This window comes from Gouania willdenowi, chromosome 5 (assembly GCF_900634775.1).
Source record: "Gouania willdenowi chromosome 5, fGouWil2.1, whole genome shotgun sequence".
Classification (NCBI taxonomy): Eukaryota; Metazoa; Chordata; class Actinopteri; order Blenniiformes; family Gobiesocidae; genus Gouania; species Gouania willdenowi.
The window spans coordinates 27,522,164-27,549,226 of NC_041048.1; the positions used below are offsets into that span (position 1 = coordinate 27,522,164).

Genomic DNA, 27,063 nt, shown 5'->3' on the forward strand with positions numbered 1-27,063 from the left:
GAAGGAGCAGGTGTGTACATGAGAGTAAGTGGAGAACAGAAGGATGGCCTGAGCAGCAAAGGGAAGAGAAAATGAAGAGATACAACGATAAGAGGGATAAAGACTAGAGATTGAAAGAAAGGAGGTCAGTGAAGGTTCTTACATGTACATGCACACACTTAAACACCAGTGTGAAAGAGTGAGCACTATGTCATTTTATTGATTGTTAACAGCTAGGTCAACTCTCTCTGTTGTCATGAGATAAGAAAGAAAAGCCCTTTTTCTCCTCCTGCTATAACACACTAGACCACGCACACACACGCAGACAAACACTATCTTTCTCCTGTCCTTAAGATTTTAAAGTGCAATGATTGATTGCTGAGCAGCAGGTTTGACATTGAGCCCAAAGAACAAACGGCGGTAGGTCTTCCCTACTGGTCTCACTACAGCATCACTATCTTTGTACTTGCATGCTGCCTGGTGCGTGTCTGTGTTTTTGTGTGTGAATGCCTGCTCATCTCACCAGGTGTGTATAGAATAGTAGCTTAGAGGCCGATGTTCCTGCTGTGCCATTAAATCACCCTACTAAAATATTAACATGTCTGTGTATGAGAGGGGAGGAGGGCCTGTACTGTCAAGGACTAGATCGACTCGGTACTTTCTATGCGCAAAAGGAGAATTTTGATACTTCTTGTCTTTCTTAATAGTATTATTTCTAGTAAATATATTTCAAATATAAAGAGCAATAAAATCATATAATTAACTAATTCACTGCTGTTTTACTTTTGCTCCGCTAGGCCTCAAAATGGATCTATGATCCTCTACAATCGAAAAAAAGTGAAGTACAGGAAAGATGGCTACTGTTGGAAGAAAAGGAAAGATGGGAAGACCACCCGAGAAGATCACATGAAGCTGAAGGTCCAGGGAGTAGAGGTGAGGCCGCAGTGGAAAAACAAGTCAATGGACTGGTGTGGATTCGCTGCTAATCTTTAACTTCACTGTGAGGACAGAAAAATGAGTGCTTAACAACCGCATCGTAAAGCTGCGAGCCAATTTGTGACCTTAGAGCGAGTGGTAGTCCCCTCTGTTTTTCCCTTCCCTTCAATACCTTGCACTGCATCTCTCTCTCTCTCTCTCTCTCTCTCTCTCTCTCTCTCTCTCTCTCTCTCTCTCTCTCTCTCTCTCTCTCCCCCCTCTGAAGGATGAGAGTGTGTTTGGCTTGAGGCCAGGGATGATGTCAATGCCTCCTTCAGCAGAACAGAGAAGGGTATCGATCCAGTCTCAAGGCAGCGTCTGTGTGTGTGTGTGTGTGTGTGTGTGTGTGTGTGTGTGTGTGTGTGTGTGTGTGTGTGTGTGTGTGTGTGTGTGTGTGTGTGTGTGTGTGTGTGTGTGTGTGTTTAAGTCACATCAGCCAGCTCAACAAAAATTGATTATTCAGCAGGAAAATACCGAGAGGTGAGAGGAGTGAGCATGCATGTGTCAGAAAGAGAAAGAATGAGCTGGAGCTGGAGAATAAGGGACGGACCATGCAAATAATGCACATGGATGTTTACTGCGGGGACATTAAAAGGTGTAGTGTAGATAAAGGGAATGATTTAGACCGAGAATTCCCATCTGCACCTTTATCATTCTTAAGCCCTCACTGGCATTGGCATTAATCTCTGATGTATTTTCCTGCCACTGTACACACAAGTTAGACAAGCACACATAAAAGTGTTTCTCTGGCAGCCACCTGGTCAGTAATTGTTTGTGTCACCTCTTCCCAGCACCACTTAAGTAAGCAAGTAAGCAGAGTGTAGAACAGGGGACAGGGAATGGAGGATCGCAGCAAGAAGAGAGAAGAAAGGAGTGGGGGGGGGGCAGGAAGCATGAGAGGAAAACATAACCCTGGATGGAGAGCCTCCTCATACTGAATGGAAATATATGGAAATGCACTTTGCCTCTAGCAAAACACACTTTAAGGCAGGCTACTTCTCAGAAGAGGCAAAATTGCATGAAAATAAGTGAGTGTGTATGAGAAAGAAAAGCTGGACAAGTTTTAAATCAAGATTTTATAGCGCCTGATTGGCTAGTGTTTGCATTTGTGTGTTATTTAGTATTTACAAGTACCCACTTCATGTGTAAGCTCGCTGTGTGTGTGTGTGTGTGTGTGTGGGTGTGCGTGTGCGTGTGCGTGCGTGCGTGTGCGTGTGTGCGCTCTGATTTCACTGCATGTGAAAAAAGTGGCAGCTGTGACCTTGATGGAAGGCTTCTCTGTCATCATGCCATCTCTTTTCTATCAAACTCCACACTCTTACTTTATCAGCTTTGACCAAAAAGTTCCTGCTGCACAAGATGTCAACAACTCAGAATTAGATTCTAACATTGACTGCTGAAAGTTATTTTTATGTCCTTTTCTAATCTTAAGGCTGGGGCACAAAAATAATGTATATGATAGATAAGATCAGGGTTTGCTTTGTTGAAACTTAAGGGTCAAACATATAATAATTTGAATTACACTTTGTACACTAATTCAAACGAGTGTAAACATGAACAAAATGGCTGATTTGAACAGTGGTTTCTAACTGGGGGAATGCATCCAGTGCTTGTATTTAGATTCAATGTAAGGTTAGGCTGACAATTTTTTCACCTGTTTGAGAATAAATTGTAATTCAATACAAACAATTAAAAACTAATCTGAATTGGCAGACTTGGTCAAACATGAGGAATACTCAGATATATAACTTAAAATCCTGCTTAATCTGGTTTGATATGGTGTTTACTTCTTCAATGACTATTCCCGTGAAGCAGAGTTGAGGTTAATTACATTTTTTAATTACAATTACATCTACAATTATCCATGTTCAATTGCAATTCAATTATAAATATGATGACAGGCATTTTGTCATATTACAAATAGAATTACAATTTGTTTTCCCCCCTCCAAATCAATTACAACTACGTTCTCAACGTATGACCTTCCTCTTGTGTAAATTAGTGAGAAAACTTGTTATGAAACATATTGTAATAATTATGTTTGTGTAAGCCATAGAACTTTAACATGGTTCCCCAGTTTTGCATTTAATTAAAGTGCAATTGACAGTTTTCAAGGCAATTAAAATGATAACGTCAATTACATGAACTCAGTTCAATTATGATTGCAACAGATTTTTAAGTTACAATTATTTAATTAATTCAAAACCATTATAATTATGTTATAATTGTAAATAATGAACAATTACGCTATTACAATTATAATTGACCCCAACTCTGCCGCAAAGACAGTCTGAGCTGAAGACAGAAAAGTTGGGAATCATTGTCTACACCTGAAAGCTTTCACTTAGGTGACTTCACCTAAATTAAAACCATCCAACATTCACCAACTTTTGATATTGAAAAGAATTATAAATCATGTGTAAATTTTTATGCATGTATAACCAAGGCTGGCAAAGCAAACTTCTGCTCGGCAATGACAATGACAGGTCATTCGAACCACATTTTCAAATTAGAAATCTTTGTTTTTCTGTCCTAACATGTCAGAAGATTAATAACTGGGTAGAAAAACAAAAACCAGCATGTCAAAGTACAAAGAATCCAATTATCTGTTCTTACACTGCCTTTAAGGAGGCATGCAGTGAAAGCCACAGAACGCAATTATTAAGTAGATTTTTGCAATTTTGATAGTTTAAGTTTTGAAGAATTACTTTTTCATTAAAAATTAGTTTTGTTTTTTAGTCAACTCTAACAACCACTTACTGACTTGTTTTTGGTGTTTTATTTTTAACACAAAAACAAAAAGCTTTTCTATGTATTAGTACATTCCATGCCTACTACTGTGTATAGAATATTCCTTAAAACAATGACAAGTAAGTTAAGTCTTTGTTTACCATTTGCAATTTACATCCAACCTGAAACAGGGCTCTACACTAACCTTTCCAGTGGTGGCACTGGTGCGACCAACCTTTTCAGTTGGTTGCACCAGCACAGAATTCGGTCGCACCCTTTTTTGAACCGGGGTGGTTTGTATGAAGTTAGTGGCTGAAACAACAGGTAATTTATTTTATATAATTATAAAGACGTAACAAAATATTTTTAAAAAAACAGCAAAGCATAACAACAGGTTACATGTATTCTGTTTTTTTATGTTTTATTTTACAGAAAGGCTGTACTTGAATTAACTTAACAGTAGCATAACCAACTTAGCATCTGCATTGCTTCACCTCATGGAATTAAATTCAGAGGGTCCAGCTCTGATAGTGGGGTCTCCTAACCCTCTTCCCCTGGTCAGGGGTCTGCAACCTTTACTCTACAAGGAAACATTTAACCTCATCTTACATGGATTAAAGTCCTCCTGGAGCTGAAAAAATACCTTCTCAATGAAGACAATACAGTGAATTAAGTTATATAGAGTTAAATATATATATAAAATAATGTTTGATTTAATTTGATGTGATTTATATTGATCATGTAAATGGAAACTTAAAAACAGTTTAAAATAAAATAAATTGACATCAAGAAATAAAACAGTATCTTGCATCTTCAAATTCTTACACATCTCAGTTTACATGAACACAATGTTAGATAAAGAAGATTTTTTTTTAGCTAATGTATTTGAAAGGTCACAAAAAGTAACTTGAATTTGATAACACATGATCACGTGGTCAAAACATGCTAATTGCTCTTTTCTTGCCACACATAAAGCATGCATATTTAACTGGCACATTGGTGGTTAAATGAATCTGTCCCCACACAATTAAAATCTCCATTTTCTTCCAGAATAGTGTTTTTGTTGGTTTAGTTATCTTACCAGGGATTTAAAACTTAAGGTTGGCCACAGGAAAGTTGATGGTCTGTAGATGTTGCTGGAGGTGAAGTAGGAAGATGCTGAGTCATTGCACACCGTGATTTATTTTAGGTTTACAAATTGTTATATCTTGATTTTATTTGTCATTAATAATTAATAGCCTCTGTAAAAATAACTATTAATTTCAATAGTTTTTAATTTTTTTTTATTTTAAAGCTATAGGGAGCCATTGCATAAGAGTCAAAGGGCTACATTAGGCCCCAGAGCCGCAGGTTGCAGACCCCTGCTCTGAGAGAACAACAGCTGAACATGTGGCCTGGTATCATAGTCCATCAGTTCTGGTCTCTCCATGCTGATTCTGATGAGCGTGTACGCTCTATCGCTGAGCTCAGTACATTCTTCCTTTTTACTGCTACCATCAATGTGAGCACGCACTCAGTGAAGGACTCGTTATGCCTGGCTCCGTTTGCGGGCCGCGCGCACTCCAAAGGAGCATATTGGTGTTTATACTCGGCGCATTCACTGTTGCATTACCCGCAGCCAAGATGTGTGAGCGTGCACCGTCTCCTCACCCACAGCGCGGAGCGTGAGAGAGAGAGAGAGAAGTGCACTCTGTGGGACATGACGAGGTGCTCAGCCACTCTGTCCAAAATAAGGTCACCCATACGACCTTGCACGGATGCGACCAGATAAAATTTTCACTCGCACATACTATATACTCGCATATGCGACCATTTTGGTTGCAGTCTCGAACCCTGTGATATGGTCCCATTACATGGACAGCTAAAGGTTTAATTGGTCCTTGCATCGTTTTAATGTTACTGATAGTGTTTCATCAACCTGCCAACTATGTATGTATAATGTGGTATTATTGTTTTTTTTACTTCATGAAGTTAAAGTAATACTCAATCTAAATTACAAAGACAGTTCATCTGAAAGACTATTATAGTGTATTTAAACTTTACTAGTAGAAATGAGATGTGATTTTAAAGCAGCGTAGGCAGTAAATAGCATTGTAAACACACACTTGTGGAGGTTGACATGTTTGACAAACTGTGATGTAATGATTACTCGATGAAGTGTGCCATTCATATAACACCAACTGGTTTTACAAGGTTAAAGGTATCCGATCGTTCCAAAGGTACGACCCATTTTAAGGTTCCTTTCTTGTCCAGCTGGTAGGCGTACATGGATATTACAGTATGTATTAGGATGACTAATAGTGGCATCCAAATGTCGTGCAGGCTGGCATTTTCAAAGTCTGTTTCCCGGTGCAACATCCAGTTTCATCCACTGTAATGTTCCTGGTCTTCTTATCAATTGAGTCATGAAATGAAATCCATTCTATGAGACCGGAAATCTGAAATAAGTCCTGACGTGAAAGCTCCAAAATGGTGATACCTTCATATGAATAGCTATTATGTGTCTTTAAAGGCAAAAACCTGATCTCAATGACTCCAAAGACATTTCTTACACAAATTAGCAACAAAGTTTTATTATTCATTTATAGTGCAATGATGTGATCAGTTATGAATCACTTTAAAAGACAACTTGGTTTATGCTTCCCCGGGCCAGGCGTTAAAGCTCTTGTGTTCCTTTAAAGAGTGACTGTTCTTTCAGTTGTTCATCCAACTTTTTTTATTGCTTATCCTGAGGAATGGTTTGTGGTCCTATGCCAGTTTACTCAAAGTTTAAAGCAGAGTACATCCTGAACAGGCCACAAATCCTTTCCAGGGCTGACACAGAGACAAGTGATCCCAGGTGCCCACATAATTAAGATCTACAGTAGAGACTCCATTTGCTTTACATGTACAGTATTGAAGTAAGGAGGAAAGCAGAGAACATGCTCTGAGAAAACATGTAGAAAGACTAAGTAGGATTGATAGGAGTAGAAAGAACTACAACCAATTCTGTATCACCTATTATACACCACCCTGTACGTACTTAGACATGATATAGACATCTTATTTTCTATAGAGATCGGTTTAGCCTCATTCATGTTGCACTCCCACTTTGTATTTTCCTTGCCTTTTCCTCACTTTCTTTGTTCAGTTCCTTGTCACCGACCTCTCACAATGTCTGTGTGCTGACTCTCTGACCTTTAGTAAATTCCACAATGGTTTTGCGTAGTATGGCAAAGACAGTAAGCTTCACAATCTGTCGGGGTGTAATTGCCATCATCAGATTCAAGGTCATTTATTCATCTATGCACACACTGTAATTTAATAATAATACCTCAGTCAATACATCCTAAGTGGGTATAACCTCCGTTCCTCTTGCCCTGACCCCTGTTTTTATGTCTTCTCTTACCCTTTTCTCTTCCTTTTCACATTTTGTCTGGCTTTTTTGTTTACTGCTGCAATCTCCTCTCCCTTCCTCTTCCCTCCCTTGCTATCCTCTCCTCTCTCTAGTGTCTTTATGGCTGCTACGTCCACTCCTCCATCATCCCCACCTTCCATCGTAGATGCTATTGGCTGCTGCAGGTAAGCCACCGCCCTTTTCCCGCCTTGCCTTTTCATACACATTTGCACACGAACAAAATCAAGATTCCTAATCAAGTCTCTGGAGCGGGTAATCATCTTGTATTACTTGTTGTCTATTGCACCATAAGTGTGCCATTCTGCGCCGTTTTCCCCTCAAATAATGGTCATTCAGTCGCATTTATTTCTGCTATGTTAGGTACTGCATTTAACGCAACGCAAAACAGCTTGAAATTATATGGTGTAGTTCATTTTACACAAGGTTTCACTTGGTAAATTTTCAAAACAAAACAGTAAACTAAACCATAAACCTGCCATAAACGATTCTTCTTTTCCAAATTAATGAGGCAAACTTGGACTACAGAGAATTTAATCTCAAAACTGGGCTGACAGTAAAACTTTATGTTGTTCAGCTGCTTATTTAGTCCTTAATACATTTAGACGGTGGTGATGGTGGGAAAATACCTCAAATATGCTCTACACATAAGGTGTCATACTTGTTTGAAGTTGATAGGAACTTCCAGAGCACAGTGTTATCCAACCTTGGCTGTCAATACTTACAGTGAACATCAAGGATTCAGGTACTCCTCTCTATGTGGTCCTCTCCATGAAAACACCCTGGAGCTACAAACAACACCCACTACACACTACTCATACACACACACACGTACGCATGCACAAGCACACAAAAACTACCCACATGCACACTTGTTGCTTTTCTTAGAGATATTTTTTACTCTGCTGCTCGTGTTAGAAACAGTAGAATCAACACACGCACGCACGCACACACACACACACACACACACACGCACACACACACACACACATACACACACAATGGGTATCTCTTTAAATATTTTCTAATCAAAGACAGTATAAATAAAAGGACAAAAATTTACCATCAATGTATGCATTAAAAAAACCTGGAAATATCTGCACATTAACTTACTAATATGCAGATTTTACTTGGAAAATTGTGGCATTCCCTCTACATTTTTTGTAGTGGTATTAGACATGTTTGTTTTTCCAACCATTGCGGCATAGAGTTCATACAGTCAGGCGATATGAGGGGAAGTCATGCTCTTGTTCTATCTGCAGTGTGCTATTTTTTGCTCTTTGATTTGCTGATTTCTAAACGGCGTATGGGATCATAAAACTTTCCTTGTGTGTTGTTGCATATTGCAGTGTGGAGCTGTAGCAGCCCACTGTGCTCTCCCGTTTTTGGAGAGAAAAGTGTTCCACCTCAGCAGGTCCTCCCCCTCACCTGAGCCTGTCTTCTGAATCTTTCATCAGGCGGAGCTTCTTACCCTCACACACACACACATACACACTCACACACACACATCAGTGCACTTGTTGAATCATTAATGCAGTAGAAATTCCATAGGTCTACTGGTGACCTGCAGTATAGTCAGAACAGTTGCTTTCTCTATCCTTTTTTAGCCCTGGCTGCTGATTTTTGTCAATTTAGCTAGCTGTATAGCACGCACACACACACACACACACACACACATACACAGAGAGAGAGAGAGACATACAAGGACACTGCAGGGTTAAAAAGAAGGATGAGTGGGCAGTAGCTGTTAAATGTTTTATAAACAGGTGAAAGAACCCTTATCTGACACGCTATGTCTCACTTCTGCTATTGGTTCCAAGTTTCTGATAATCATTTCACCTTCCTCCATCCACTCCTTCTGTAAAGAGACACGATCCTTTAACCATTCCCATATGTGGCTGCATTGCAAACAAAACAGTGTTTGTATCAATGAACACATTGGTACGTGAACACTGTTCATGTGTTTTTGTTAATCCGTGTCTGTGTGTCCTATAGAACCCAGACATTGTGCTGGTGCACTACCTGAATGTACCGGCAGTGGACGACAGTGGGAAGCCGTGCGGCCCCGTCCTCTGCTCCATCAACACAGACAGGAAAGAGTGGGCCAAGTGGAGCAAAGAGGAGCTCATTGGACAGCTAAAGCCCATGTGTGAGTTATTTTGCACCCACAGTCTTCCTGTTTACAAACTCCCATCTAACATTACTCAACCTTAGTGTATGAGTCAGCTTGGGTCATTTTTTTCTTTTTTTACCTTGTCTACTCATGCTGTCGAAGGTCAACGCTATACATGTAGTAGTGCAATTTTATGCGACAGCAATGCATGTTTCATTATTGCAATTAAATTAATTAATTAATTTTATTGCACCAGAAAAACTTTATTAAATGGAGAATATAAAAAGAGAGTGTTACATCTTGGTGAGGGGGAAGGGGACCGGGAAGATGGAGTCAGGGTAGGACAATGGAAGGATAACAGTGCAATGTGATGTTACAGCTGTGCATATTGTGTTGTGTAATCAGTTAAGCCAGTCTGGTGATGAGTCTGTGTCACCCACTTCAACAAGAAGTTGAAGTGGGTGACACAGCACCCAACTTAAATATCATAATGGTGGCCATGAACAGGAAGTAGGGGGAAGTGGTTGTACCTAAAACTGATATTTGAAATCAACGTATCTATGGTTAAACCCAGCTTGGGTCAATAACATGCCACTTGTCATAGTACAGTTATAATGAAAAGGGATACTAAAGTGCATCAAAATGAATCTGTGGTACATTGGTGTTTAACAACTAAAACACATATAATTTGGTTCACTGACTTGTTTATTTTTTGGCTTGGCAACTGGGTGATGCTCAGTCTGGAGCCATGCCATCACTTATCGAATGAGTCAACAGGTGCAGACAGCAGGTTAGCCTTAATGATATGTACATGCTCCACTTGGATATTTTCCCACTCTCATCTTTTAAAAACAAATACCTCAAATGACTTTACCGCAAGCACATGTGAGTGTATACCTTTGGACTACTGCACTAAATCAAAAATATGTTTTATTTATCAACAGTGGTACAGTTTACACAAGAATAGTACAGCATTGTTATGTTAATGATAACCAGTCATTACTCATCTTTGTGTTTTACAACTGACAATAACTTGCTCTTTCTTCAAAAGCATTTTTTTCTTATCTCAATGAGAACATTGAGCTTTTTATTTGGAAATAATAATCGCCATAGATCCATAAGCCGAGCTTCACTAAGATGTGATTTGTTTTTTTCTTGTATTTTAAAGGCACCATCAGTCAGCACAATGCTGCCACCTAGAGGCAGATGCAAACTTGGGGAAAACGGCAAAGAGGCAAAGATGACAGAAGGGCTTGAAATCTAGAATGTATTATTCATGATTTAGCATTAGGGAGTTGATTGTTCTTGTGTTCGCGCATGCGCACATAAAAGCACACAGCTCACATACACACTTATCTAATCTAATCCATCCTTTGATCTGAAATGGCAAATAAGGACAACTGCCCAAAACAAAGTGACTTGTTGACTTTAGTACTCCATTTTTAATGTTCGATTTTCCACATGTCCTCATTTTTTCTCATCTCTGCTCACTTTTTTTTTCTTTCTTTGATCACAGGCTTGAACCCTCTGAGTTTGTAGTCACGTCTTTATTTTTTAGCTTTTGACGTCAGAGGTCTTACTTATTATTTTTCATTAAGTGTTGCTGCAGAATCCCAGATATTAAATACAGAATTTTTTTTTTTTAATGAGAATTACCTTTTGAAATGCCACATCAAGGTCACCCTATCTTTCCACCAGAGAATATTTTTTGCTCATTCATTGATCTTATGTACTAACTAAATCCTGTACAGGATCACAGAGCTTTGCAGAAGCCTGTCCCCGCTTACATCCTGTACAAGGTGTTACTCACCTTGTACATGATGGCAGTCTATAAAAAAGACATTTGTCTCAGAAGAAAGAGATTGTTGCAGATTGAAAAATAGAAATATAAAGAAAGACATTTATTCAATAAAGAGATTCCAGGGTGAGGAGGGATCCCAAGAACAACGCAGACTATTTTGTGCTCTTGATTTGACTTCTAGGTGTTAAACAATACAGTGAAACTTTGCTATTGACTCTATTGTTGCTTTTTAATATGATTGCATCTAAAGGAATAATTTTTTAGCTTGTCCTAAGAAAAGTGTGACATCTTGTTTTTCAGGTGCTGGAAGCAGTTTACATCAGAAATGTTCAAGTGTCAAGCAGCGCATCATTTCATCCAAGCAGGAGCCATCGGGCACAACAGGAGGAGGGACTGCAGTGGGTACGGGTGCAGCAGTGGGCCACAGAGCTGAGGAAGCTGACGGCACTGAAGTCCAAAACAGCGATGTATCAGAGGGTCAGACAGAGTCCATTCCTGCAGAAAGGCGGAGTAGGGCCACTGGGGACAGGAGGAATGGCAGGATCAGCAAACCCTCCTTACTTCCACAGAGCAGCATGGAGGTGTCTTCCTCTACATCTACTAACCAAGTGGAAGTTCCTGACACCACCCAGAGCTCCCCACTGTCAATCACCAGTGACATGGCTGACAGTCCTGCTCTTGCCATTGGGTCCGGCTTATCGCAAAGCACAGCTGTGTTCATGTCTGAGGTCACCACTCTGACTGGAGATTCAGTTTACTCCACTGGCCACACCCATCTGTTGGCATCCGCCCATGAAAGTACCACTGCTGGGATTCTGTTAGCTGTGGCTCCTGAAAACCAGAGGTTTGCATCGTTTCCTGGTGGGGTAGGCTTAGGCGAGGGAGGGGAGTTGGTTCTTTCAAGCTCCTTAGACACGAGTGGAGGGGTCAACATGCCAGAGACCACCATGACCTTTGACCCTGATTGCTTCCTTAACAACCCAAAGCAAGGTCAGACGTATGGTGGAGGTGGAGGGAAGAATGAAGGGTGTAACGGGGATGATGGAAGTCTTCACTGTTCCTCTAACGGCTTTGTCTACAACCCAGCCCTTGTTAACAACATCAAAACAGAAGCTGCCACCCTGGAGCAGCCGTTGGCCACGCAGGGCAGCTATGTGGGAGAGGGAACTGGCCTGAGCCCCAGCACTACCTTGGAACAGATGGATTTCAGTGCGGTCATGTCATCGGCCTGTGTCCCAAGTCTGAGCCAGTCTGCGCACCACGCGTCTCCAAGCATCTTCCTCCAGGCACCCTCTCAGACAAGCCAGCCGTCCGAGCTGCTGTCCAATGGCATCGAGGCAGGCCAGGAGTCTACTGAAACCCAGGCTTATATTAGCATGCCTGCTGTGCAAACAGACTCCCCTGTCACAAATGGAGAACCACATTCACACCTACACCAGGCCACCACAGACCAGCAGGCTCAGTGTGCGAGAAACAGACAAGGTGCAGCAGTTGGCTCTTTTCCCCTGGCCCAGCAGGAGACCACAATTGATCACTCAGGCAGCAGGAGTCATCAGGAGGTTGGTATCGACAAACCATCTGAGAATGGAGGAGAGTTACTACTCAAGGCTGGAGATCCTCATGATGCCTTTGCGAATGTTGACACTGAACACTACCTCCAGCCCACCGATGACAACAGAGGAGCAGAAGAAGGTGGAGGGGTTGGGGGTGCTGGGGGAGGGGGTGGTGCGGGAGGTGGAGGTGAAAGCGAGATTCTCTGTAACGGCTTGTCGGGGACTAGCAGCTCAGTGGTGGCCAGTCCTCAGGCAACTGGCGCTAACATAGACGGGGTGCTCTACAGCTCTCCTCTGGCTCACCAGGGTGGAGGGGTGACTGCTGCCACCAATGGGGCGGGGTCAGCCATCAGTCTGGAAGGTTTTGAGGCTTCATTTGGAAGTCAATTCTCTGACCTCATCAATGATTTCATCTCTGTTGAGAGCTCTGGGGGAGGAGTAGGGGCAGCAGTCACGGGGGTTTTAATGCCCCAGGAGGGGGCAGCAGGAGAGGAGCAGGGTACAGGAGGAGGCCACCTGCAAACCTCGGAAGTGGAGCAGGGAGCTCTGGGACTGCTCCAGGAGACTGGGAGGCTGTTTGGTGTGACAGACTACTCTCCAGAGTGGTCATATCCTGAGGTTAGTAAACCTGACTGATTTTTATTTATTCATCACTGTTGCCGACAGTCAAATTTATCCTCACACCACATGATTGACGACAGCTTGTTCTGATGTTAAACACTGAAATCACACCCAGCACGATTTGTTTCCCAGCCACTGCTGGTTGGTCATTAAGGATTCACAATATTTCACACTCCACTGATGGGATTTTGATGAAATTTCAATCTTTCACTAATCAGTCCTCTGGGGGAGCTCATTAAATTTACCCATGTACCACTCCACCCAGTCAGTGAAATATGATGAAAATTTTTGTAACATTGTATTTTGTCATTTTATTCATAATTTACATTATGGGATCAGACTAAATTTTATCTCACTAATACTAAAAAATGTCACACAAGGTTGTGTCTTCATTAATACGACCATGGGACTTTTTTTTAAGTTTTCTCTGGATAAACAGGAATATATAATTTTATGTAAATATATTTTATGGAGAATGAAACTCAACCAATTATCTCTAGAGGATCAAAAGCTATAAAGAAAACACAAAAAACAGACCCCAAGAAAGTTTTTACCGTAACTGATCTAATAAGTCGTGTGTTTGGCAAGCAAGATTTTCCATTTTCATGTTTTTTTAATTCTTGGACTGAAACCAACAGTGTGACTCATGCAGTTCAACTGGATCTATTGAAATTAGAGAATAGCTCCAATGCTAGCAGGGGCTATCATACCTTTTACATTCCAATATTGGTTGCTAACATTTTTTATTTCAGAAGATGTTCAATTTGACTCATGCGTTTTGAAATTTTCCAAGTCATATTTTTGTACTGCAAATACATTTCCTTCTTCTTCTGCGGCTGTTGTCTTTACATTTGTAACAGAGTAACATCCTTCCACCTGGTATAACCTTTAGTCTCTGATGCTCCGAGACTCCAAAATTAAAGCAGTGTCCCAACCAGAACTGTGCCTGTTGAATGTGACTTTCCCAACTGCTTAAACTAACAGACTGAATGAGACCAAACAATGTAACTGAAATAAATCTGTGTAGGTTTAGATAAGCTAATATAATAAGATAAGATAAGATAATATTTTACATATAATACAATTTTGAGAAATGTGTCTGGATATTTTTTTTAAAAAAACAGGTAATTTTAGTAAAAATGTAGTTAGATCAATGACTTTGGAGTGCTTTTACATTAGTGAACAGAATAAAAATAGTTGTGGTAGTTCTTTCTGAATTCAAAAACACTAAACAAAGCAGGACAAAAAAAATGGTATATATTTGTATTTTCAAATTAAAAAAGTTTTTTATTTTTTTTTATTTTATTATTTTTATTATTTATTTTATTATTTTAATCCAACAAACTTTACTGAAACTGAATTGAACTGAGAATAAGTATCTCATGTAAAGTATATTTCCTGCTCAAATAACAATAAACCATATTAATGATGAATACTGTTGAAACCAAATACTTGCAATTTTAAGATATACTCTCGGTTGAATTTACTGTGTGATGTAAAGTAAACCCTCCGTTTACTACACTGCTGCAGGGCGGTGTGAAGGTGCTGATCACGGGCCCATGGCTGGAGTCGAGCAGCGATTACAGCTGTCTCTTCGATCACATTAGCGTCCCCGCTGCCCTCATCCAGCCCGGGGTGCTGCGCTGCTACTGCCCAGGTAACAAATTCACACACATATTTGGACTCATTCTATGATTTATTCAGACCACAATGATGCAAAGATGGATTTTGTGATGGAACAGGGTTATGTAATGCATGACCATATAAAGGTCCAGGCCTAAAAGTAGGTGCAAGTAGATAGAACGAGGCATGGCACTGAAACATAAAGCAACCAAATGAATTAATGAAAATATTATGTATTTAGTCTTGGGTAGGTGACTTCCTGTTAATGTGTGTAATTTCTTGCCGAAGAAAAACATACTCAACCTAAGAAATACAGGTACAAAATAATTTTGTTAAGATGGACACTAGTGCAACTTCCTACTAGCATACACACAGCATGTAGGTTTTCACAATAACAACCCTGGATATGGGCTTAATGAACACACACACACATGTAAAAAAGACACACAGATCCACAAGCCTCAGTGACAGAGACAGAGAAGCACGACAAAAACAAAAAAGTAAAGCTTAGTGTTTTATTGCTTTTCCTTTGAAGATTTACCTACGAAGCAGATTAAAATCTATCAACATGTTTCAGGTTTCAATTCAATTTCAAATAATCTGTTTTGAGTTTCTGGATTATAATGTTTCATAAGAATAAATGTACTGAGCAAAAACCCCAAAAATGTAGCCCTAAGCTACTTATGTGAATAATAGTAATATTATGACATGTATTATATCTAAATACATTATATTACGCTATGTAACTATTTGTTGAAATTTAACCAAACTTATTTGGATAAGGGCTTGTTAGGGATGATAGTGAGTCCCAACATTGAATCAGTTGAAATGACTCTTACTGGGTTAGTGGTTAGTAAGTTAGTATTTACATTTGAATGAGTAATTGTTTATAAACAACACTGTGTGCGCTAATCTCTGACCTAACGTGTATCTGTTTTCAGCCCATGACACTGGACTCGTCATGCTACAGGTAGCCATGGGTGGCGAGGTCATCTCTTCCTCGGTGGTGTTTGAATACAAAGCACGAGACCTTCCTGCTCTGCCATCGTCTCAACACGACTGGCTGTCCCTGGATGGTGAGAGAACGTCCACATGCACACTGACCCAACAGTAGCTGTGTGTTATACCTTCGGCCAAGGACATAAAACTGTCATCTATGTGACATTTATGTGATCCTGCCTTGTGTATATGAAGTGGTGAAAGTAAATGTCAACCTACAACCCTCTGTCTTGTTGATGTGTGTTGCTGTCAGTCGCCTGCTGTGCTCTGCTCCAATTTCTTGTCATATTATAAAATGTTTTGTCTGCAGCCGTCACTTGTTATGTAAATGTTGTTCGGCTCAAGTCTGTTTCTTTTTGATTATGGCTTTGTCGCCCTCTGCTTGAGCTCCTAAACTGTTTTGACACCTGTCCTTTATAAGCTGTGCAGGGACCATCATTTGTTTAATCTCTTGGTGACTATGATGCTAATTTGTGTTTTGTTGAATCTATTTAGGAAGTCACTTTTTATCAAAGAGTCTGTTGTGAGTGTAGCTGGTGTTCATGTGTGGTGTAATCTACTTATAATACATTCATCTGCTTTATAAGCTCATCCTGTTCAGACTCACAAGGCTCTGGAGCTTTTCTGGCTGAATGGGGAGACCCTGGTAGGGTCCCCAGTTTGTCATACAGTGTACAGACAATAATAGACCTCCACATTCCCTACTTTATTCTAATTAGAAATGTTAATGAACTGAACATAAATTATTTGGGACTGTGGGAAAACTGGAATACTTAAAAAAAAAAACACATGTATGCTGACAGAGAACATGCATACTCAACAACCCACTGCTCCAATCATACCTGTCAAGTTTTGGATTTCAAAATAAGGGAAATTTTCTGGTGCCCACTACGAGCAGTCCCACCCGTCCAAACCAAGCTCCAGTATCCTTATAATTTAAGATAGGTGTACAAGAAAACTAAAATACCCACTTGTCAACCACTTACTAAATACAATTATGTGATGAGAATCTGGTAGGTCGACCTTTATTAACATTGAAATGCTGTGAACATTCCTACTAGGGCTGGGCGATATGGACCAAAACTCATATCTCAATATGTTTTCTCAAAATGGTGATATATGATATAAATCTAGATAATTTTATTAAATAAAGTCTGACCAGAAAAACAATTCTGGGTTAAATTTGCTGATGCAAAATGCTACACAGGCACATTTATTAACAGCTGCACAATTTGCGCACTCAGAAATCTATCTAACTGAGCTTTACATGTTGTTCTGAGAAGTAAAAGTAGCGACTTCTGAAACTAGTATTTTGTTTCATATGATATATGAAATATTATAGTTTTCTATATCGCCAAAATAGAAAACTCGATACATCTTGAATCTCGATATATCGCCCAGCCCTAATTCCTAAATTATAAAACAGCCTAAATAAAAACATAAATGTGTATATGAAGCACATGTGTTGATATAATATACTTACAGTTTATATACAAGTCAACACATTGTATATTTACTGTTAATTTAACATTGCTTGTCTTTATGTTAGACATTAACATTTTATTTTCATTATATATTTTCTTATAATTTCTCATGCTCACTCATGTGGTTTTCTGGTATTCACTAATGACTTATTAGACACATTTGTTGAAGACTTTACATCTTTTAACACTTTTTGAAAGCAGTGTATATTTGTGGTGCTTGTGATTGGCTGATTTTTCAGGCTGACTTACGTGGTTCCTTCCGTTGTGGTAGACGTTAAAATCTCAGTTATTAATCTAACAGAACGTGTAACTGTGTCCCATCCTGCTGTTCTTTAGGAAGATAAACTCTCTGTCACATTTTACAACATATTTACACAAGTTTTTTGTTTTTTTTCGCCGGAATGTCTTCATTCATTCATCATCTCTTTTCTGAGTTGTTTCCGGGTTTGTTGCAGCTGTCAGCAATAATCTCGCGAGAACTGCCACCCAGGCCATTTCAGGTGGAAGTTCTTGTGAGGCTAGTGATGGCGTTCAGTTTAGTAAGGCATCTTTTAATTATTACTACATTAAAATACGGGATATTTACGGGAAAATACTAATACGGGAAGATGGCGGGAAAGAGTGGTAAAATACGGGAGTTTTCTGGGCAAAACGGGATACAGGTATGGCTCCAACATGTGGCCCTTTATTTAAAACCTCCGCCAAGGAGGTAATAAGGAGGTAATATTTTCATCTGCCTTTATTTATTTGCTTGATTGTCTGTTTGCAGGATTACATTAAAAATCACATATTTTTACAAAATGTTAACCAAAGATAGACCTTATACCATGGAACATTCCCTTACTGTGTGGAGGGGATCTGGATCAATAAACTGATCCTGGAAAAGTTTCAAAATCTGAAAAATCTTCTTCTCTCATCATTGGCAACATTTCAAAACGTAATTCTCGGCTCATAATTGACCAATCTTTATTAAATGTGACACAGTCATGTCGGGTTGGTTCCTCAGTTACCCCATTGAGTTTCATCCTGATCTGATCGGATTGCATATTCCATCACGATTTTTCAAAAAAAAAAAAGTTATACCAATGCCCATACATTTAAACCTCCTGTATTGTTATTAATGTGAGAAACTTCTTCTGAGCCTGTCAAGTATGACTGATCATAGTACAATGATCAGGATCACTGACCCTGATAACTACAAATATGTGGCAAAGAGGATATTTAGCACCTGGTAGAGGTTTGCACTCTCTAAATGTTCTTGATTCTGATTAAGTATTCTAACTTTTATTTAAATAGGTTGGTTTAGATAAAATCAAAGATACATTCATCAGTTTCTGAATTTCACTGCAGGAGTTATTGTGCCTGCCATTGTTTGATGGGATAGGCTTCAGTTCCTGTGACCCTGATGAGATAAGCAGTGAAGAGATGGATGGAGAGAGTAGCAGCATTGTTGTACCATCAACCAATAAACAACAGATAATAATCATCTTCTAATTCCATTTGTCCTGTTTGACAGTGGTTTCCAAAGTTTTACAACTCAGGAACGCAAACTAAGGAATGTGAACTCATTAAATTTAAAGTGCTGGAAATGTACATTTATTTTTAAAGAATCTTTTAGTCCTTTTAAAGATATAAGTTGTGTCTTTGATAGCTAAGTCAAACCACACACTTAAAATTGCATTATAATTTGAAATGTTATTTTCGAGAATAGTTAGATATTTTACTTTACCAACTGGCAGCCCAAAGATAATCAGTGTGTGACACATACTTTAGAAAATACTGCATTAAATGTGATGCTAACCTACCTCAGTGTGCGAAGCAGCTAATACCTTTGACAGCTTATATCACATGGCTAAATCACCAACAGGACTTGAACCCACAAGCGTTCCTTTATGGAAAACATACAATCATAATAAAGATTTACAAACACTTTAACAGTTATTTTAACTATATATTTTATGGATTTTCAAATAAAATTAAGTTTTTCTGGTCTTACTTTTACTTATTATTATATGCACCAATGCCTTCTGGACAAAAATACCTGTTACGAAAAAAAAATAAATAAACGGATGGCTGCAATTGACTAACCATAGACTAAGATCATAGCTGGCTGTGAATTACTCTGAGGCTGTACACGATAAGAATTATTAAGCTCATGAATCTTCGGACAAGAGTAGCTACAGCTTGCCTCAGTGAGAGCCTTTTCACTGCATTCTTATTTTACACACATTTATTAGATTTATTATGTACATCATCTCTATCAGGGGGACTCAATACTTCAACCGGAGCAAGGCAGTGGGTGTCAATTGCATCTTTGTTACCTGTTACTCCCTAACACCCTCCACTGCAACCATTCACTTTGTAACATACGAGCTATGCTCATTGGCAACACGGAAACTGCCTGTCAGTTTCTACAAACATGCTGATTTAAGATGGGGGTTTTTTTGTAAAAAAAAAACGTTATTATTGATATTTCGATAAACTAGTTTTGTGTATTTTCATTGAGTGTGTCTTGACCTGTGCCGAAACCCCTCAATAAATCCCTGGGGTTTGATCAAACCCAGTTTAAGATCCACTGCAATGGAGAGTGGTCAGCACAGTAGTGCATGTTAAGTATATGCAATTATAAAATCTACTGCTCGTCCATGATGCAGTATTAGCAAACAGATGCAATGCTAATTAACTCATGAGCCATGCCCTGCTGTAATTGCTCCCAATGTTCCCACTTCTGCTGAAGGTAACGTAGAGCAGCTTCATCATGAAGTTATATATGGAGAAGAGTTATATCAGCTGCTGAGCTCAGATCAAACCCTGCAGGTTTTCAACCAGCAAGCTGCAGCACAGAACAGAGACAATGAGGACTTCTGAGAGGTCCACAAGAACAAAGGGCAAATTATCAGAATCAAAATTAGAACCAAAACATTTATTTATCCCCAATTGGTAATTAGTAAGGCAAAGAGTGGCATATTAAAAAACAGCACTAACACACACACATGCAAAACCAAGGAGCAAAACTACACAAAGAGATTGTTAGACAAACAATGCAAATGACTGATGAGGTGCAACAATGGCCATGAGTGCCACATGCTTCTGTATGAGTTTTAAAAAAATATGTTAAAAATAATGATAATAGTGAATTTAAGGAAAATTTAAATATATGAAAAAATGAAAAGGTAAAGCTGAGTTTCCCACAATGCCAAGTATAAGCTTTGGTATAAGTACCAATGAGTTAGGTTTGGTTTTTGATGATAATAATGATGATGATGGCAATGTGTTTTTTTTTTAAATTCAAATGCCAGGTTAATTCTATTTGAAATATTGTTACACTGACAATGCTATCTTTTTTTGTTGTTGTTATATCATTTACTGATACTCATCCCTAATAATAGATTCTGAATGTAAAAAGTAGATTATGGCTTGAGGAAGTGTAAGAAAACTTAGATCATGGGAATTGGAAAATCAAAATTGTTCAAATTTTGGGGAAAATACAGATTTCTATACAAATATCAACATTTGATTTATTTGATCATTATTTGTGTTTCTCTACCTCACTTAACTCCCCCAGACCTGCTGTCACTGATGTTATAGTCTAGTTTACAGGTTAAAGATGTCAATTTGCAAATGATCCAGCAAACAAGTTGTCTCCATGTTTTTTTTTTTTTGTTTGTTTTTTTGTTTTTTTTTAAACCAGATGTGAGAGTGGACCACTTTTAGGAATCCAGATGTGGTGTGATTTTAGTGTGCAGTCACTATAAAAGTCCTGGTTCCTCCGTGTTCGCCCCCCTCTGCGCGTTGCGCAATGCGGCAATGCGGCGCTCCAGTCACAGCAGCAGACATGCTGTTCACAGAGGAAGAGGAAGAGGAAGAGGAAGGGCAAGGACGAGCTCAATGCCACGATCCCTGCTAGTTTAACTGGGAACGTGTCACAGCTGTGTGCGCTATTTACAAAGAGCGTCACTATATACTCGTGGCCGTTTCATATGTGGAATTACAGGCTTGTGATAAATAAAGATCAACTTGTCCATGGCAGTGCGTCACGTCAGGCATTTGTCACACTTCTCGTGCTCAGGTTACGCGCAGCCTCCTGCAGCTCCGACCGTGGCGGCGGATTTGAAGCTCTGCGCTCCTAAACTACCTCAACGTGGACACACACACACACACACACACATTCTCTCTCTTTCTCTCTCCCCTCCCTCTCTGCACTTAGTTGTGTTTTGCACGCCTGGAGTAGAAATGTGTGAGTGGATAACAGGGTTTTGTGGATCAGACGCGGGAGAGCAGCAGATAGAGAAGCTCGCTGTGTGGGTTCGTAGATCATCTGACTTTATGGTCACTTCTCGTCTTTTGTTGGTGTACACGTGGTTTTACTCTGCTGCTGTACTGTGTAACCATAGCGGTGCGTCTGGAGTCTGCAGGGTATTGATGTTCGTTGCGCCATTTGGCTCCAAGTGTGTGTTTGTCTTCGTGCGTGTGCGCGCGCGTGTGTTTAACAAACAAAGGGACGCTGGTACCACAAGTCGTGGTGGTGTTGTGTTGCTGCTGCTGCTGCTTCTGTGGTTGAGCGGTTCAGTTTCAGCACCAAGCAACAGCAGACAGCACCATCAAAGCGCATCATGTAGAATGCTAAACATAACAGTTTAGGGAAGATAATAATAATAATAATCTTCACTGTTTCAACAACAGGCCCTGTCAAATCTATCAAAGAATTGTACTGTTGTGATATGCATTCAATATTCTCCTTTTTATGTTTATTGTTACTGTTGTTGTTGTTGTTTCCTTGAAAATGACTACATTTAATTATTAAAAACAGAATTACTGTCACCCCAAAGTCAGGGCCCACTAAAGACAGGAATTATGTATTTTGTTTAATGTGCATTCTGAGACTTATAGTTCCATAATGACTTAGACAACTCATGGATTGTGCTCACATCTCAGAATTTTTATATAATGTTTACCAAATCTTTTTTTTCTCTTAGTCACCTATTACCAAACTCAATACCATTGCCCAGTAAACCCTCAAGAGTACAATGTGATTAAAGATGAAAAATAAATGATCTAAACTGATATATAAAACTCTATATGAAGTAGATAAACAATTAATCCAGCATCATACTTATAGAATCACTCGTGGGTGCTTATTGTTTAAGTCTGCTTTCCACTCATCTTTAAGTTGTAACTTAAGGTCAGTGGGTCACAATTATTATAGGACTAGTTTTTTATAATTAAACATCTGAATATGTATTGACAGTGTTTTAAGTAAAGTCAAACTTTAAAATATTTTCACATAATTAACTATTGTTTAATATCCTTTATTTGCCTGTCATGTCCAAGTGCACTTTGGACCCCTCCTATGGACACCAAAAAAGGTGGGAATTTTGCACTGCTGTTTGGCACATAGACACAAACAAAAGTCAGCACCCATTCCCTGACCTAAAGGCACAGCGAAGTAACCCCAACATACTGACAGAGAGTATGGGAGGGGGAGGGGTAATAAAAAGACCACCCCCTTTGCCTCTCACCTGGAGCAACTCCAGAAAAGTAGTAAGTCCAGTCCCTCTCAAGGACTTAAGTTCTAGAGCCATTCTCTTGGTGAGATAAACTATATCCATTCAGTAACACTCAACCTCCTCCATCTTCTGCAGCTCCTTCGCACCAAAGAGGTGACATTCCTTGCTCAAAAGGCCATTTTCCAAAACAGGATTAGGCCGCATAGGTACCTGCCTTAAGGCTCAAACATACTCAGGCAGACTCCACCAGGCCAATTAAGTGTAATTAAATGCAAAGCTGAGACTTTATGACCATGCGGACAGTCCGCCAGGAGTCCACTCTACGGATGTCCGCCCAAGTATGTTTGAGCTTTTTTTTGCCCAGATCACAAAGGTCCTCATGGGTGAAAGCCTTGCCACAAGGCAACTGCCTATGGGCCTCTACTCCAAGGCAGGCCCCCGGTAACCCCCTGGGCTGGGTCCACAAATTGCTGATTTTATCAATCATCGGGATCCTTGTGCTGTCCTCTGTCTGACCAATCATCCTTGCCTCTGAAAACATAGTTTCTAGGATCATTAGGGCACTCAAACTCCTTTACCACATGAAGGTGACATTACAAGGGAGGAGGGAGCAACAGGTTCACAATTGTATAAATTGCATAAACCTCTGACTATTGTTTTCACTCACAAACATTCAGGCATACACATACTGAAAGCCTCAACACTCGCTTTATTTTCCAGTTATTCAAAGATTTATTGGTTTTCTGAACAGGTAAAATATCTTTATTACTTCTGTAAGATTAGCTCCTCCTTTTAAAGCTCTCCAATAGGCTTTAATGGTTTGTTAAAATGCAGCAAAGGGCTAAATGGGGTCTTTCCTTCTTGCTGTAGATACTCAGTTCAGGATGTCCATCTTGGAGCGTCTGGAGCAGATGGAACAGAGAATGGCTGAAATAACCAATCAGAATCCAAGCTCAGAAACCATGGCAACCAAGAGTGGAGGAGTAGAAGGGGGAGGAGCTACAGATCAACAGCCACATGTAAGACAGGCATGATGTAGGGTGCTGGCCAGCACCACAATAAATCAGTTTTCGGATTTTATGAATAATAGAATAATACAAATACAATACAAAGCAAGTTCTATAAATTAAAAAAAAAATTAGTCGAGAAAAATATTGCTTTACAATCAGTTGTTTTCTTTTAATCCCCATTCTCCAGATCTCTCCTGACCAGGGTTCATTTGAAGGCCGTGTGGTTGTGGTGTGTGAGAAAATGATGTCTCAGCCATGCTGGGCTTCTTCTAACCAGCTCGTTCACAGTAAGAACTCCAGAGGAATGACCTTACTGCATCTGGCTGCAGCTCAGGGCTATGCAGGCCTCATTCAGACTCTCATTCGATGGCGGTGAGCTCCAATAAAATATGTGTATTTATGCTGTTGATGTACAGACTCCACCAGCATTTTCACACATCTGTCATTTTTCAGCACAAAGCATGCTGATAGTATTGACCTTGAGTTGGAAGTGGATCCCCTTAATGTTGACCACTTTTCCTGTACTCCACTGGTGAGTGAATAGTGCTTTTATGGCATGTATTTAGACCTTGATTTCTCTTTGCCAGTTTTTGCACATGTGACATTTTGCTTATGTGGACTTCACCAGATGTGGGCTTGTGCTCTGGGTCATACCGAAGCAGCCCTTGTACTTTACCAGTGGGATGCCAGAGCTCTTGCAATTCCTGATTCCCTTGGTCGGCTGCCGCTTAACATTGCCCGCTCCAGAGGCCACACTCGACTGGCTGAGCTCTTAGAGCAGCTGCAACAGAGTCCACAAACTCACAGCCAGCCTGCTGACATGTGGATGGACAGATGGAGAGGGAAGTCACAAACTAGTGGGATATGCCACAGTCCAAAACCTAACTCAAGTTCAGGTGTGAAAATAGCTTTATTTAAAGATCATCTTAATATTGGTTGACCATAAGACTGGTTTTACCTGGACATGTCCACTTTTGACGTACTGTCTGGATGGGTTTTAGAATTTAATGAAAATGTTCGGATTTACCACTGACCCCAAACGTTTAAATGATTGTAAATCCGCCATTATTTGCTCTATCGCAAAAATTCTAACAGCATCTGAAAGCCAGAATGCTGCAAATTACAGCCAATATAGTCTCATTTCCGTAATTTTACTCACACGTGATGGTCACTTTGTTTAACAAGAGCTTCATACATGTGGAGAATTAGAGAAAAGAGAGCAAGCAGCACTGAAAGAAACTAAATGATGGGGGATTTTATTGAAAAAAGGTTTAGTTGAACCTAGCCCAGTGACTCCACCCCAACCTAGCTATAAAAAGTAAATTTTCTTTTGACTTACAATGTCGAATGAAGCGAGCAAACATGAATGTTGAGCCCTTGAACAGAGTTTACGGTGAGTCTTCATCCACATGCACAGTACATAGCACCTACACATTTTTTTCCTTCATCTCTTGGAGTGTAAAGGTTTCCTTGAGTGGATAATTCAATATGTATGACCCTCTGCCTACATACACATGACTCTCAAATCACATTATTGTGGCATTTTGTACAGATTTTATAAAATGTTGAAAAGGGAGTTAAAGTTGCTATTGTCAGATCTTTTGGTATTTTTTTTTGCTTCATAGTGAAGATTGAACATTATTCATTGGAGCCAAAAAATTGATGCCAAATATTTTTAGCAAATTCAGCAAAGTCTTAGACCAAAAAGGGAAGTTTGGCATCACTAGATTTTGCTAACATGGGTGTATGAAAAAATGCTTTTTCAGAATATTTTTTTCGACCATTTTTCTTTCAGATCTGAGGAGATCACATGTAGAGAACCACCAAGAAGAACAGAATCAGAGTTGGAACCAAACAGGGCATAGAGCCTCACCAGGGGAAGACAGTGGTCAGCCCCCGACCAAAAGACTCAAACCCAGTCCTGACAAACAGCAGCAACTAGCTGACACAGTACCTGGCACCACCCCACTCCGTACTCTGCTCAATGCTTCTCCAAGTTCTGTGGTCTGTCCATCCTCAAACCCCAGCAGCCAGAAATCACCCCTCCCCGCCACCATTAGCCTCAGCCAGCCTCGGCCTCCCACTGCTCCTTTCTCCCACCTGCAGGCCAGGATAGGGGGTTCTGGAGGGAGCACCCGGTGGAGTCAAAGACAGACTCTGGGACAGCGTAGCATTGCCTGGAGAATTCTGGGGAAAGAACGTTTGGCAATTCACCTGCGCCAAAGAGTGTTTTCTGACCAAGGAGAGGAGACCGAGCTGTTGACTTACCAGGACAATGCAGAGGACCTCCAGGTATCAAGAGGAACCTGGTTACATCTAGTTTCTACTAAATAAATAATCCTGGTTAAATGTAAAACACCAAACTGTGAAATCCATTGATTCCCCTCTTTACCAACCTACACACTAATTTGAAAGTTGTCCAAATAGGATTTTTGTTTCATGTTTTACAGATGGATATTACAATGTTAGCTGATCACATAATGGATGCATCATCTAGCAGGCTCAAGCAAGAGGCTATGGAGACTGAATCAGAGCCTGTGAACTTGGGGATTGGCAGTGATGTGAGGTTATTGTCAGATTGCCTTGGTGAGGTGGAAAGGTTGGTGTTTTTAAAAGTTGCTGAATCAGCTTGCCTAATTCAGGAGAACTACTAAAATCATTCTGATGACCATTTCATCTAATGCTTTGTTTTCTGTCGGTCAGGTTCCTGAAATCCAAGCCCCAGTCTGCTAACCCTAAGCTAAACTTTATCTCAGGGCCAGAGGCCTTGCAAAGTCCTCAGGCTAGACAAGCACTACCCCGCCCATCCGAGTGGAGTTCCTTCCTGTGTGCAGCTATGAAAGAGGAAAGGTTGAAAAGTGGCTCCTCTTGTATAGCCATGACGGAAGCAGAGAAAAGAGAGCTGTATGAGACCATCAGGCATGCTCTGCATTCCTTTAGAAAACACAAGGCAAGTCTGAGTGTCACAGTATTGGAAGGACTTCTGTAACAGATTATGACCAGATGTTCTTGTTTGCATTTTATCGACACAAACTTTACAATGACTAGCACACTATTGTAACTATATTGTCTCCTTTTCATGTTTTGCAGGGTCCCATTCAGGAACAACACAATGAGATTGCAGCACTGATTCAACGCTGCTATAAGAGATACAAACAGGTAAGAGTAAACAGAGCATAGCTGCACATAACCCTCTGCATACTTACAGTACATACAGTATGTCTTTGCAGGTAGTAGCTATCGCTCTCTGCGAACTCAAAAACAAAAAAATAAC

At 40.0% G+C, this 27,063-nt stretch overlaps 1 protein-coding gene across 10 annotated transcripts in view; it reads left to right on the forward strand.

Annotated features, from left to right (window-relative positions):
- LOC114462948 (calmodulin-binding transcription activator 1-like) overlaps positions 1-27,063 on the forward strand; it is an 83,088-nt gene that overhangs the window by 48,649 nt on the left and 7,376 nt on the right. For all 10 annotated transcript variants that reach the window (XM_028446076.1, XM_028446078.1, XM_028446079.1 and 7 more), the window contains exons 5-18: positions 777-912; positions 7,174-7,245; positions 9,074-9,227; positions 11,293-13,163; positions 14,697-14,823; positions 15,731-15,865; positions 23,650-23,798; positions 23,977-24,161; positions 24,243-24,321; positions 24,418-24,685; positions 25,585-26,081; positions 26,240-26,388; positions 26,493-26,739; positions 26,880-26,948. In XM_028446076.1, the coding sequence (XP_028301877.1) occupies positions 777-912; positions 7,174-7,245; positions 9,074-9,227; positions 11,293-13,163; positions 14,697-14,823; positions 15,731-15,865; positions 23,650-23,798; positions 23,977-24,161; positions 24,243-24,321; positions 24,418-24,685; positions 25,585-26,081; positions 26,240-26,388; positions 26,493-26,739; positions 26,880-26,948 (4,138 nt within the window). The remainder of the gene's footprint in view (positions 1-776; positions 913-7,173; positions 7,246-9,073; positions 9,228-11,292; positions 13,164-14,696; positions 14,824-15,730; positions 15,866-23,649; positions 23,799-23,976; positions 24,162-24,242; positions 24,322-24,417; positions 24,686-25,584; positions 26,082-26,239; positions 26,389-26,492; positions 26,740-26,879; positions 26,949-27,063) is intronic.